We start from the raw sequence: 13563 nt of genomic DNA, 5'->3' as shown, positions 1-13563 counted from the left end.
TCTCTCTCTCTCTCTCACCAGCGTTGTTGGGGTAGGAGTCCATGTCCAGGTAGGACGGCTCCTGGGTCTCCTGCGGGCCCCCGACCACCCCTCCGACCTCGCCCCTCTCCAGCCCCACCAGGTCAGAGAAGTGGGGGTGGTGCTGGCCCTGCTGGCCCAGTGACGGGTAGAGCGAGGGCGAGGAGTGGCCCTCCTTCCTCTGCAGCAGCGGCGGCAAGAGCGACGACCCGCCGGCGCCTCCGAGGTTCCCGACTCCGGCGCTCCCGGGGAGCAGCCCCGACGTCAGGCTCAGGCCTCCGCCCTCCTTGTCCCGCCATGGCAGCCAGCAGAGCTTCCAAGAGACGAAGAGGGAGACGGAGAGGAGGACGATGCCGCAGAACGTCACGATGACCGACAGCAGGCTGACGGAGATCTCTGCAACCGGAGGGGAGGAAAGAAGAAGGTGAGGAGACGGAAAAAAAAAGCAAATGCAATAAACACAAAGGGAGTCTGGACTTCAAAGTAGTTTAAAGAGAATAATTTTTTTTTTGGGGGGGGGGGCAGTTCTGTTTGTCACCACGCTAACATCTGCCAATCAATACTAAACCAAGCGGCAACCCACGGCAACGTCACCACGTCGGTTTGTGAACGTTACAAAGGCTCCAGTTCAGATTCTGTCCGTCGCCATTTTTGCTCGTTTGGAGCAGGAAGTGACCATATTTGGAGCTGAGGGGGGGAGAAGCCAGCGGTGGATCTGACTGATCTGATTGGAAACCCGACGATACTACATCCCGCCCACCGATAGCTGTGACCTGACTGCACCACAGGCCTGTCAATCAAACAGACACACCCCCAAAAACAGGTCTTTTTGAAGCTTATTTTCTAATGAATGAGGGATTATTTTCAGATGGACCTCCAGAAAACTAATAAGAAGGAGCGACTTTAGCTAACAACACCGAGATAACTGATGGAGACATTTTATTGACCGAGTTCTAGTGGCACTCGGCGGTATTGCAGCTTAAGACACTTCTGCATCGGCCTCATTTTTCAGACCCGGAAGCTACGAACACTTGTGAATGTACCAAACACAAGCCACAGCTGAGGCTTAAGGGGAAAACTTGTTGGGCAATCAGTCAGAAACCAAAATACTGGAACAAATAAAAAGCCAGGGCAAAAATCTGAAGATCTCCAAAATTCAATTCCTCCTGAAGGGCGTATGAATGTGTGTACAAAATGTCACATCAATGATTCCAATAGCTGTTTAGGCAAAAACAAAAAAGGCAGCAGGGTTCATCGTCCGAGAACCACCGACATTTGTACCAGCCGGTCCAAAGTGGTGAGATGATCGACCCACGATGAAATCATAGTTGTTTGAAGCCACCAGCCTGAACAAAAACAACCACCTCATCAGTATGTGTCTGGTATTTACACATTGACACATCCCACATATGCCCAACAAATCAACTGCAAAACCACTGCATGATCCATACACCCCCTTCACACACACACACACACACACACACACACACACACACACACACACACACACACACACCCTCAGCAGCAACATCACGACAATATCTACACATCACACATCATGGAGGAGGAGAGGGAAACCTGCTGTAGGCGTAAATTGCAATATGCAGCCATCCCCTGAAGCGCATGTATCCCACATTTGAATCCCGAGCTTGAAATGGGGGCAAACGCTGGCAGAGCGGATGTTTTTGAGTAGAGGAGAGAGGAGGCGAGGCGGAGGAGGGAGAGGAGGGGGAAACAATTAACAACAAACAAAAAAACAACAAACAAAAGAAGCAGCTACAGTTTATGTCTTTCTGCAATGTCATCCCGCATTTCCTCACGGTCATGAGCTTTTTAATCTGTGACGGCTCAAGGATTGCGTCTGAGGAGTGAAGGTGGTGGTGGTGATGTGGAGGGGGGCGGGGAGGGGGGTGCGTGGGGGTGAGTATGCGGGTGTTGGGGGGGTAGGGGAGGGTGGAGTATGACTCATCCGAATGAGAAAGTGTTCAGACTGAAAGGCAAAAAAAAAAAGCGCAGTTTCAGCACCAGACTGCTGGACAGCTCCGGCCTCAGTCAAAGAGAGCAGGAATGAAAGGAGGGCCGACCTGAGCTCGGGCTCAGGAACCTCCGTCGTCCCGGTCCTGGTTCAGACACGTCTGCACGTGTCGGAGCCACTAATTCTTGTGTTCATGTTAAATTCATAAATTTGTAAGCACCTTATAAATATCCCATGCATATTTATTAATAAATAGACTAAATATACAATGAATATTTATTATTATCCTGGACCATTTGAAGTGTCCTTATAAATAGCATCTTCTGGTCTGGTGACAATAAAAGCCCAATAAGGGCCCACGATGAACTACAGGTCCCCGAACATGAATATTCACGAGTTGTAAGTAGACCAACAAGACTCATTACGGCACTTGAGTGCTGATTTCGTGGCTCTTCTCCGACGTGCGACATCGAAATGCAATAAAAAAAAAAAAAAATCGTTTTGCCTTTTTGGCTTCTTTTGGCTCCGCCCAGACTGAGAGTCCTTCCTGTCTGCAGGCAGGACAGTCATCAATGTTTTCCCAAACCCCAACAAAGCCTCCCTTTTTTCTTCAACCCTTTTTTTCCTTTAATTTGCTTAATTTCCCAGCGTCTTTATGGGCATGACAAAAGGCATAAGCGCTGTTAAATCACACAAAAAAGGAACCAAATTTCATCTGTCACAGGCCTGACAACGAGACTGAGAGCGAACGAGTGAAAACAAGACAACGGCAGCCAATCCTCCACCCCTGGGCAACGTCTCCTGGAGCTCGGTTCTCCTTTCTGTCTCCGCCCGCCCTCTCTTCCCTCTCTCCTCTTTATAATCCCCTCAAACACCTCTCGTTCACTGCTGTCATTTCTGTTCCCATGCTGTCTTCCTCGGCACGCTCTCCTCAGTCGGCTGTCTCTTTGTTACCCCCCCCACACACACACACACACACACCACCACCCCCCTCCCCCCCCCCCCCACCGTCTTTGCTCTGCCTCTCCCTTCCTCGTTCCCTTTGGTGAATTATTCATCAGTCTGTGTATGTCATTAATCAGCACTTGTTCAAAAGATATGATGGGGGAGGTGGGAGGGGGGAGGGCGTGAAGGTGTGTGTACGGTGGTGGTGGGGTGGCGGCATCGATCTGTCATGTTGGAGAACAAGTTGGGGTGGGAATTGAGCAACAAGGGATGAAGAGAAAGCGTGATGACGGCGATCAGGAGACAGAAAGGGGCAACGTAATGGAGGGAAAAGGAGGGCAGAGGAAGGTAGAAAAACAGCGAGAGAAAAAAGAAAAAGCAACAGTAGTGATGAAAAAGAGGGAAAGAAATAATAAAAAAAAAAACACGCAGAGGGAGAGGCCTGAAAACAGATTGGTGCACATGTTGAAACAGACATAAGCCGACTGAGTCTATTCCCCCCCTTTTTTTATTATTATTATTATCTCCGATGAGGAAGAGGAGGAGGAGGAGGGTTGACGAAGTTGATACAACAACTATGCTGTTGAAGAGTATAGACCCCCCCCCCCCCCCCCAAAAAAAAAGGCAACGATAGCGAGAGAGAGAGACAAAAACCGAGATGGAGGAAAAACAGGCTGACAATGATTTAGAGCCAAACCTAAAGGGGGGCGGAGTTTAACGGAGGAGAAAGGTTAATGTATTGATCGGGTGGGGGGGGGGGGTGCGCGGTTGGCAGATCAGGTTGAGTTGATAAAGACACTGTTGTTATCAAAGGTGCGTCGGGGGGGGAGGGGAGGGGGGGCAAACCACTTCCCCTCGTCTCGATCGTCGCACCTTCCGCGAGGCCTCCGACCGCTGCCAAACATCCGTCGCTAATCCGCCAAGCACGAGCAGCGAGTCGGCGGGTGGGTGGGCGGGAGAGGGGGGGAGGGAGGGAGGGTGGGAGGCCCTCTGAAGTGCGTCGCGGAGAGTGAGACCGAGACTCCCTGTCAATCAGGCGACTGATGCAAGCCCGCCGGGAGTCGCAACATCGCTCCACATCAAACGCATCTCCGCCGCTCTACACAAGCCGTTCGCCTGACAGCTTTCGGCGGGTCGCGGTGCCCTCGGCGGGGGGATCGGAGACTTCCATCAGCAAACGGCGAAGGAAAAAAAAAAAATCACAGCTGGTGTAAGAGACGGGGGCCAACGCGTGACATTTCCTTCAACCGAGCCATCCAAATCTCCGCAGGCAACACGCGGCCAATCCAGGCTAATCTACACTGAGCCACCGATCCAACGCTAATCTGCATAACGGCGCACTGCACAACCAAAGTCGCCTCGATGAGAACACGACACTCGGCGCCGACTCCTCAGCGGAGCGGCGTCGACCGACTCAGCTCAGTCCATGTAAATACATACATACGCCTATTGCGCGCGCCGTGTATCGATTTTCGTAATCCAGCTCTGAGATAACGACCGGCGAATTCTCCCGAGAGGGGTGAAGTAAACGGGACGAAACGGTACCGAAAGCCATTTGGGTTTTTTTACGAGCACGTGAATATTTCATGCGTCGTTGTCCCGAGTCCTTCTCCGACGACGGCAGCTCTTCCTTCGCGCTTATCCCGTCGGAGAGCGCGTCGGCGAGGCCGAACGTTCCCTCTGATGTTCCCGAACTCCTTCAGCGGGAGACTAAAAACCGTCAACGAAGCACTTTGTGCACAAAAGACGTCTCAAGTTTTTCGTACCAAACGTTCCCTCTCGGCCCCCGGCCCGATAAGGTGTCAGCTAAGTTCCCGTTTTCCTCCCTCAATGAATACTTCACGTTGAAAATCAAAGCTAGTTGTTTTCATGTTTTTTGGGGGGGGGGGGGGGGGGGGGGGGGGGTCATCTTTTTAGCGTCTACAATCTTGAGAGTTTGGCACGCCAGCGAGTCACCCGTCGAGGGCGAGGGGGACGCCGCAGAGGCCCAGTTTCACCCTTGAATTCCGTCGCCACGACAACGACCCACCCGTCCGTGTGTCACTGACCTGGGTCCACCGGGCTGTTGCCCCTCAGCAGGTAGCTGAACTCCTGGCAGCGCTTGCTCTGGCTGTAACCCCGCGGCGAGTTGAAGCACAGCTCCTCCACCAGCACCAGCGCCTTCTTACACAGGTCTTCATCCCAGTCCCCCGACATCCTCCAATCCGCATCGCACTCCCCACCAGCAGTTCAGCCAATGACAGCGCAGCCCTCGCCGCCCTCACCTATCGGACGGCGGCGCTCGGGGGGCGGGGGGGGCGGGGCGGAGGGTCGGCCCGTCCGCCGTTTGCGAGGTCGGAACCGCGGGGGGGGCGGGCGAGGGCGGAGGAAGCTGTTGGGAGGGGGGTGGTGGTGGTGGCGGTGGGAGGGAGGGAGGGAGGGAAGGAGGGAGGGAGAGAGGGAGGGAGGGAGGGAAGGGGGGGGGCGGAGCGGCGACGGAGGAGGAGCGCGAGGGGCTCCGCTGGGCGTCTTCGGCCCGGATCACAGAGGCCACGCCGACATGGCCGAGCGACCGCCTCCCTGGAAACAGAAGAGAGGAGAGAAAGTTGGCAGCGCGAGGACGCGAAAGAAGACAAATCAAGTTCCTGGCAGATTGGTCACCTTCGCCATTAAGGGAGCGCGCCGCTGGCAGAAGCATCCGCGGCGTCCCTGATTGATGGTCGGCGGCGGTGTTACGTAATGTTGCTTCAGCATAACAGAGCGCTACGGAGAGCCGCGGCATCGGCGGCCAAAAACTGAATTTGTCCCGACGGGCAGAAACCCACCGACCGCCTGTCTCGTTCCCCGGGTCGCGCCGACGAGCCTCCGGCCGCGACCACGGCAACCAAACCAATGCTAATTTCCACCATTTTTTTTTTTTTTTTTTACACATTAGACGGAAAACGCTTTCTCCTTAAAAAAAGAAAAAGAGTGAAAACAAGGAGGTGTGCGGATCATCTGGCACGTTCCTCCGGGGCGGCGCCCACCGCTGTTGCATTTTTCAAACGCTCGGAGAATCGCAAATGAATTTCTCCGCTGTTATGAAAAGGAGGGTGTTGGCGGCGGGAAGAAGGCTCTCGGGCAAACGGAGGCGCCATACGGTCTCGCGCACGGCCGCCAGCGTCCGTCCCGACGAGTCAACCAGCCTTAAATCGCTCGTTAAGGTGCGAATAAAGTATTTAGAACAGAGATGAATAAAAAAATTATTTTTAAAAAAAAAGCGGCTTCGTGGCGCCGTGGATCGTTTTGGTTCAGCCCTAAAACAAAACAAAAATCCTTTCACGTTGCATCTGATGGCAAGTTTGAACGCCCCCCCCCCTCCCCTCCCCTCCCCCCTCCCCACCCCCGACCGGAACCACGTGTTTTTTTTGGTAGCTCCAAAACGCGTGGCGCTTGGACTCACGTGAGTTATTCGGTGCCATGACCAGGTCGGATCATACCAAGTCAACATTTTATGTCTTAAATTCTGACTAAAACCTTTTTTTTTTGTTTGTTTTAACTGTAATTACAGAGTCATTTGGATAATTAGGAGTTCTCTTGTGTAAATAAATCTCCAAGAGACGAAATATGTTTAAATTAGAGAGCCAGACTGGATTCTTGTCTTCATAGTTAGTTGTGTTTTTCCTTCTGTAATTCTGTCGATACAATCCACAAACACCGGGGTCAAATAAACACATCAGCCACCTTTCGATTTATGCTTTAGATTCCATCGTTCTGCAGGACAAATCCAAATGAAAGCATTTGGTTCTCTTTGACATTGTCGTGAAGCTCCGGGGGTTTCGTGTGTGTTTGTTTTTACCTTTATTGAAATCAACTGCGGAGGTCCGGGCCCATGTTGAATCTGCAAGCCGGAGTGGAGACACTCTGCACATAAAAAGTTTCTTTACAAATTGATTTGGCAGAGGAACGGCGAGTTATGCCTGCAGCGCATGCATAACCTTTTCGCTTGTTATTTTTCTAATGTTTCCGAGATCAGTAACGGGAGCCCGCAAAGAGTCGCTGGTGTTGTTGTTGTTGTTGTTGTTGTTGTTTCCGTCTTCACCGCGAGCTGGAAACCGAGTGAAGCTCTTAGTCGTCTGCGTCCCCGGTTCTCCGCGGCGCACCGGCGTGGATTTCGAAGCCACCGTCAAAAGAGTCTTTCTGAAAGCACCTGAAGAAAAAAAACAAAAACATGAAAAGAATCAATCAATCAATGGAGGACGGGAACAGCAGAGGACGAACAGAAACCGAAACCCGACGTCAATGTTCAGAGGAAAATTTAAATTAATAATTTTTTTTTTTTTTTTAAACTCGAAAATGTCAGTTTGAGATATAATTAGAAGCATTAAGTCTGTTATGTTCGCGCCGCCTCGTCCTTTCATCCTAGAGAGAGAGAGAGAGAGAAACGGCCTTCTCGGAGCACGTTGTCTTTATTTTCTGATCTCATTCTGTCAAAATAAAAAAAAATAAAAAAAAAAACAGGTCAATGCCCAAACTCGAGTTTCTCACAGTCTGCGAGCCTCCGGGGGACTCAAGACTCAAGACAACGTACGTGAGTGCTAATAATACAAGGGGGAAGAAAACAAAAACAAAAAAAAAACGTTCCCCCCCCCCTCCTCCGGGAAAAATAAATCACGGGCAGAACAATGTTCCTGGCGAGGAGGCCCGGCTCCGCTTGCTCCACCGAGACGTTTTGTCCTCGGCCCTATTTCTCAGGCCGGGGTGCCTCGTCGGACAAGACGAAGGACTATTGATCACTTGATGTATGTTGTTCTGTGAAATGTCAGCGTCAGTCTTTTGTGCGCTTGAGTGGCACCTCCCTAGCAAAGTGCTCCTTACGTGTCCATATGTCTCTCCCGGCCCGTCAATCAATCAGCGCATTAGGCAAAGACATATTTCACTCGGAACGAGATCCAAAACAAGAAAGGGGGAAAAAAACAAAAAACGCTTCCTTTGGTTTTTCTGTCTCCGCTTGAAGAGACGCGCGCACGCGCACACGCACACACACACACACACACACACACACACACATTATGTGTCACATTAGGATAGTCTTGTCAGTATTCCTGCACCAACCCCCTCCCACCCTTTTCTATCTCCCCCATTAAGATAGCAAATCTGTCTGAGTGACTTTAAAACCCTCGGATATCTCAATCTGAGGAACGGCTGTCTGGCACAGAACCGGCCCGCCTCAAATGCCAGTGAGAGCATGAAAAGAGGGGGGGAGGCAACAAACCCCTCCCTGCCCCCCCCCCTCCCAAAAAAAAAAAAAAGGAATAAGAGAAAGAAAGAAATGGAAGAGACGGACAGACAGAACGATTGTGCAGGGAGAGACAGAGGAAAGAGGGAGGTAGGGGGGGGAGGGAGGGAGGGGTACGAGATGCTGACATAAAATTGGAGGCGAGACAGATAAAGAGGGAGGAAAAAGAAATTGGAGCAAAGAAGGGCAGAGAGAGAAAACACACAGGAGGCTGGCGGCGAGGGTGACACAGCAACAATGGTAGTCAAGGTTTTTTGGGGGTTTTGGGGAGGGGGGAGGAGGGGGGGTTAGGGGGATGCAATTCACTACAAGACAAACATTTCCAGAGGCCGGTTAGTCACTGATAAATACGGTAATGAACGATCACCGGGGCCCAGAAACGCCCCGACCGGAGAGGTCACCCCCCGTCCCGTCCCCCCGACCGGAGAGGTCACCCCTCCCCCGCCCCCCCGACCGGAGAGGTCACCGCCTCGTCAAGCGGGACGGAGAATCAGCGGCTTCCAATCGCATCACGTGGAGGGCCAGATGGGAACCGGAGGAGATCGGTGGCCGACCGATCGTGGCGGAGGACGAGCCAATTTAGATCACGAGTTCATCTGGCTGGAAAATCCCGCAACCAAAAAAAAAAAATACGAGGACCGGGAAGACGTCAGCAGCTTCTCGTGGCTACGTAAACCCCCGAATTCGAGGGCATAGCAGTGAGGAAGAAGCTGCAAGTTCAAACCCTACGCAAGGTGTCCTTGAGCAGGATATGGAGCCCCCCCCCCCCTCCATCCCCCCCACACACACACAAACACACGCACACTTAGGATAAGAGCATCAGCTAAATGACTCATTTTCAGAGGCTCAGTCCAGCCATTACATCCCCAATCTAGTTTATAGGTGATAAAGCAGATGAGGCATGTATGTTTGTATCCCCTTTTAATGAAGGGATCATTTGTGTGTTTGCACAGGAAGTAACCGCCCCCTCCCCCCCCCCCCACCTCCCCCATGTATCCAGACACTCCGGTGCAAATTAGTGCGAGGGAGCTCATCCAAAGAAATGTGAGTAAGTCCTGTTTTCTTATGACTGATAAATATTTATCCAATATTGAATGCTCTCACTTCCTCTTTTGCTTTTTTTTTTTTTGGAAGTAGTTGGACTGGATTTGGGTTGTGTTTTTTTTTTTTTATTTATTTGGGGGGTGGGGGGCGGGGGGGGACGCAGCACTACCAGTAGTTTCGCTCAGAAACAAAATTCCACTGACAAACAAAACACCCCCAAAAATTCCTGGTGCATGTTGAATATGAATTTGATAAAGCCTCAGGAGGGGAGGAGGAGAGGTAGGGGGGGCGGGGGGGGGGGGCGGGGTTTTTCAGCAACAAGGATCACGGTTAGAGAGCGCGACTGAAGTCTGAAATCTGCGTGTGGAATCTGTCTCCGAGGGAAGGAATCACACACCTCGGATGGGTTTCGGGGGAATTACAGCGATAAGCCATTTGAAACGCTGCCGTCTGTCTCAGGTGCTTCCCCACAACACCCCCCTCCCCACCCCACCCCCACCACCCCGTATCATCCTTTTGGCATTTTCTGTTTGGTGGTTTTTTTTTTCCCAGTCAAATTACATATCCGCTTTTTGAAGTGGATGAAACGCGTCACGTGTGAGGCCGCTGCCGCTTCACCTCTCGAATTCAACTTTAGCTCCGGCTGGAGCATCGCGGAAGGTCCAACATAATGGGGAACTATTTTTATAAGGTGGGGGGTAGGAGGTGTGTAGGGGAGAGGGGGGTACCTTCATAACTGCAAAAAACCCTGAGAACAGTCAGAGCTTTTCTTTTTTTTTTTTTGGTGTGTGAGAACATAATGCTCCTGTAGACAAAGGAGACTAATCCATCGGATATACCTAATACGATGTTTCATTCAACCTGCCTTTGAAGTCCTCCTGTCCGCCGCCACGCTCCTCCATTCGTTTTCATCCGGACCTGGAAGTCATCTTTAATTGAACCTCTCATTTAAAAAAATTTTTTTTTTGGGCCCCGAATGCTTTTGTTGCCGTATTTTGTGTTTTGTTTTTAAAAGCCTTTAAATTTGCTGAAGTGTTTAAAAGCGAATTTCACGGCCTCCCGTGTCGCTATTTCCCTTTTTTTTTTGTTTGTGTGTGTTTAAAGGCAAATAGCGACTCGGCCCCCGTTGACCTCGTCCCCTCTCCGCTCCAGACTCTTTCGAAGCCGTCCGGGTCGTTCCCGCGCGCCACCTCCGACGGACGCGCTCGTGTACGCGCCTCGGATTCGCTCGCCACGATCCCTGACTCACAGAGGTCGCGACCTCTCTCCACCCGCGCCGGCACATCATCCCTTTCTCTTTCTTTTTTTTTGTTCTTTTTTTTTGTCTTGCATCACTTCCTTTCGAGGCCAACGGCGACGTCTGCCCGAGACGGTGTGCTATCATCGCTCCTCTGCTCACTCGGCCGTGGCGGATTGATGCGCGGGGGGAGGAGGGGGGGGAGAGGGGGCTGGGGGGGGTAAACAGATAGGCCTATTACAACACATCTTTTTTGGTTACTCCAGTGGAGCGGTGCTGTGTTTCGCCGGGGCTGTATGAGGCCAAGATTGAGCATGGGGGGATATTAATGTCTATTGACTAGACGTAATAGCTTTGCTGAGCCTCAGCCTCGAGGTTGTTCCAATTTAGCCCGTCCTTTAATAGCTCCCGGACCCCCCTCTCGGCAAATAAATAACAGGAGGTGGGTGAGATGGAGCATTAATATCTGCTCCGGACCGTATATATCTCTAGAAACACACAATCAAACATCCCTTCACATCCACGACGACACAGCCTCCTTTCTTTTTCTTTTTTTTTTTTCTTTTTTTATCTCCTCCTATTTCTATCCCACGTTCACACATATCAAAGGGTTTTTTTTTCCGTCGAGGCCTTTCGCAGCTCCGCAGGCCGTTTGGAGCTGCAGAGTGTCCGAATTATCTGTAACACACGGGACAGGAAGCAGGAGAGCGACTGGCCGAAAGCCCAGGAACCCGGGGATACTGGTGCTGCTCTTCCTGTCTCTCATGCACGGCCAGTGGAGCTGCAGAGCGGGACCTATTTACGCACACACACACACACACACACACACACACACACACACACACACACACACACACACAGACAACGGCCCCCCCTCACTTCATTTTTCACCTATCGGAGTCGGTGAGTCAGTGTGTGTCTCAGTGTTTGTTTTTTTTGACCATTTCCATAAACATGGTTCTCTGTGGTGCCTTTGATGGTGATGGTGAGGATGAGGGACTTACGCACGTCTTACGCACGTCAACCTGTCTTCTGTGTGTTTTTTTTTTTTTTTTTTTTTTTTTTTTTTGCGTGCTCGTGCGCGCGCCCCCCACTGTCTGTCTGTTCGTCTTTACATCTAATAACGTTCGCGCGCGGGAGGAAGGAGAAGGATGAGGAGGAGGAGGAGGAGGAGGAGGGTGGTGGATGATGGGGGGGAGAGGGGGAGGTGAGAGAAGAGAAAGAAAAAAAAAGTTCAATCCCTGTCATCAGTGAGGATAGCTGCCATTAATACACTTGTGATACAGACACGAGCCCCGTTCTCTGCTGCTAACAGCCTCCACACACACACACACACACACACACACACACACACACACACACACACACCGAGCAGCAGAATGCAACACACACTTTGCAGCCGGGCGTTGATGCACGAATAATATACATTAAATATTTATGGAAAACAGACACATGCTGCTAGATTTAGGGCATATTCAGCAGAGCCCGGTGCAGGGAAAGAGGGTGGAAGGGGGGGGGTGGAGGGGGGGGGGGGGGGGTGGCAGCATCAAAAGGATGCGAACGAGGCTCCCATCGCAGATCTCACAGCCGAAATGCATGCTGGCTACAGGAGCCACACAAAAAAAGAAAAAGAAAAAAAAAAAAAAAAAAGAAGGGAAACAGCTTACCTTTCTGGCGCCGCAGAAATCCTCACCGTCCTCCTCTGTCTCTCCTTCTCTGACTAATTTCCGATTTTACGAGCTTCTCCGCTGTTTTGAGTCAGATGCGACGCTTGTAAAGGGGCATTCCGCCCCTCTCTGGCTCTGTCCACCCCCTCCCCTCTCTCCTCTTCTTCCTCTTCTTCCTCCTCTCCGAGACGCACCGACCGAGATGAGCCAACCGGGATGGCAGCTCGAGAGGGAAGAAATGAACAATATGATGTGTCTCCACTCCCGTTTCCTGTGTTCTTCTCTTATATTTCCCCTCCTTGTGTTTTTTCCTCCTCTCTGTTTCACTATCCCCTCCCTCCCTCTCTCTCGCTCTCTCTTTCTCTCTCTTTGCTCGCGCGCTCCCTTTCCTTTTTTTTTTTTTTTTTTTTTATCCTCCCTGTGCTCTGAATACTAATACTCTGTCTCTCCTCTCTCTCTCTGCCAGTGCTAAAGACATACTGATGTATGTGGGGCGTGCAGAGGGGATGGAGAGAGAGAGAGAGAGAGTGTGTAGCAGAGATGGAGGTGGGGGTCCGGAGATGGTGTGTGTGTGGGGGTGGAGGGGGCGGGAGGGGGGGTTAATGGCCTCCCTGAACCTGCAGGGTGCATGGGTGGGTTTCGAAAAGGGGACCCAGGATCTTGTTTGGGCTCATTAGAGAGCAGTGATTAGACACTCCTGCAGGTCCCCCGCCTCCCCCGCGCCCCCCCACCCGGAGGTGGCAGCATCAGTGGGATGAGAGGAAGAGGAGGTTTTTTGGGGGAGGAGGGTGAGGGGGGGGGGTTGCTTGGATGTCAGGTGGTGGAGAGCAGAGATTGGACTGGAGGGTCAATGTTGTTTGGCTCCAAGTCAGCAACAACAAGAAAAAAGGGACACGGCTTCTTCGCCTGTTTGTATGTGTGTGTGTGTGTGTGTGTGTGTGTGTGTGTTTGTGTGTGTGTGTGTGTGTGTGTGTGTGTGTGTGTGTGTGTGTGTGTTTGCACCATGGAAACCTCAGCCGAAGCGCACGCAGGCCATGATCTAGTTAGAAATGAGACATAGTTTTATTGGAGTCCTGATTGGATTATGATATTCCTGCAGGCCTCCTATAAAGCAGGGAGGAGGCGGTGGGGGGGGGGCACATAAAAATGTTTCTGTTTTATGGTGACATCACCAGCAAGGATCATGAGGGACTTTATACCGCACTCGGTTGGGGGGAGGGAGGGGTACATTTAAATAGGCGTCGACGTTTAAAAAAGCGCTCGTCTTTTAAAAGTGGCGTCCCTCAGGGCGCCCTCGGGGGGGTCCTCGACTTCTTCCCAGAGGGGGGGAGTCGCCCGACGGGAAGAGGAACACGGAAGCGGCGGCAGAATGAAGAACCGAAGTCCACACCTCATCCGTCAGTGAAGATCTGATTACGTC

At 51.6% G+C, this 13563-nt stretch overlaps 1 protein-coding gene across 1 annotated transcript in view; it reads right to left on the bottom strand.

Annotated features, from left to right (window-relative positions):
* The window catches only part of syt3 (synaptotagmin III), a 21941-nt gene extending 9338 nt beyond the window's left edge, over window positions 1-12603 (bottom strand). The window contains exons 1-5 of the mRNA XM_069165224.1: window positions 12144-12603; window positions 11481-11593; window positions 6756-7106; window positions 4987-5497; window positions 19-414 (exon numbers count right to left, since the gene is read on the bottom strand). Of these exons, the coding sequence (XP_069021325.1) occupies window positions 19-414; window positions 4987-5134 (544 nt within the window). The 5' untranslated portion in view covers window positions 5135-5497; window positions 6756-7106; window positions 11481-11593; window positions 12144-12603. The remainder of the gene's footprint in view (window positions 1-18; window positions 415-4986; window positions 5498-6755; window positions 7107-11480; window positions 11594-12143) is intronic.
* Between the last annotated feature and the right edge of the window lie 960 nt (window positions 12604-13563).

The sequence above is a fragment of the Embiotoca jacksoni genome, unplaced genomic scaffold, assembly GCF_022577435.1.
Source record: "Embiotoca jacksoni isolate LCO1_2020_lvr unplaced genomic scaffold, fEmbJac1.0.p SCAF_34, whole genome shotgun sequence".
In the NCBI taxonomy this organism is placed as follows: Eukaryota; Metazoa; Chordata; class Actinopteri; family Embiotocidae; genus Embiotoca; species Embiotoca jacksoni.
Note: the sequence above shows the minus strand (reverse complement) of the source record. Positions and strands in the feature narration are given on the sequence as shown.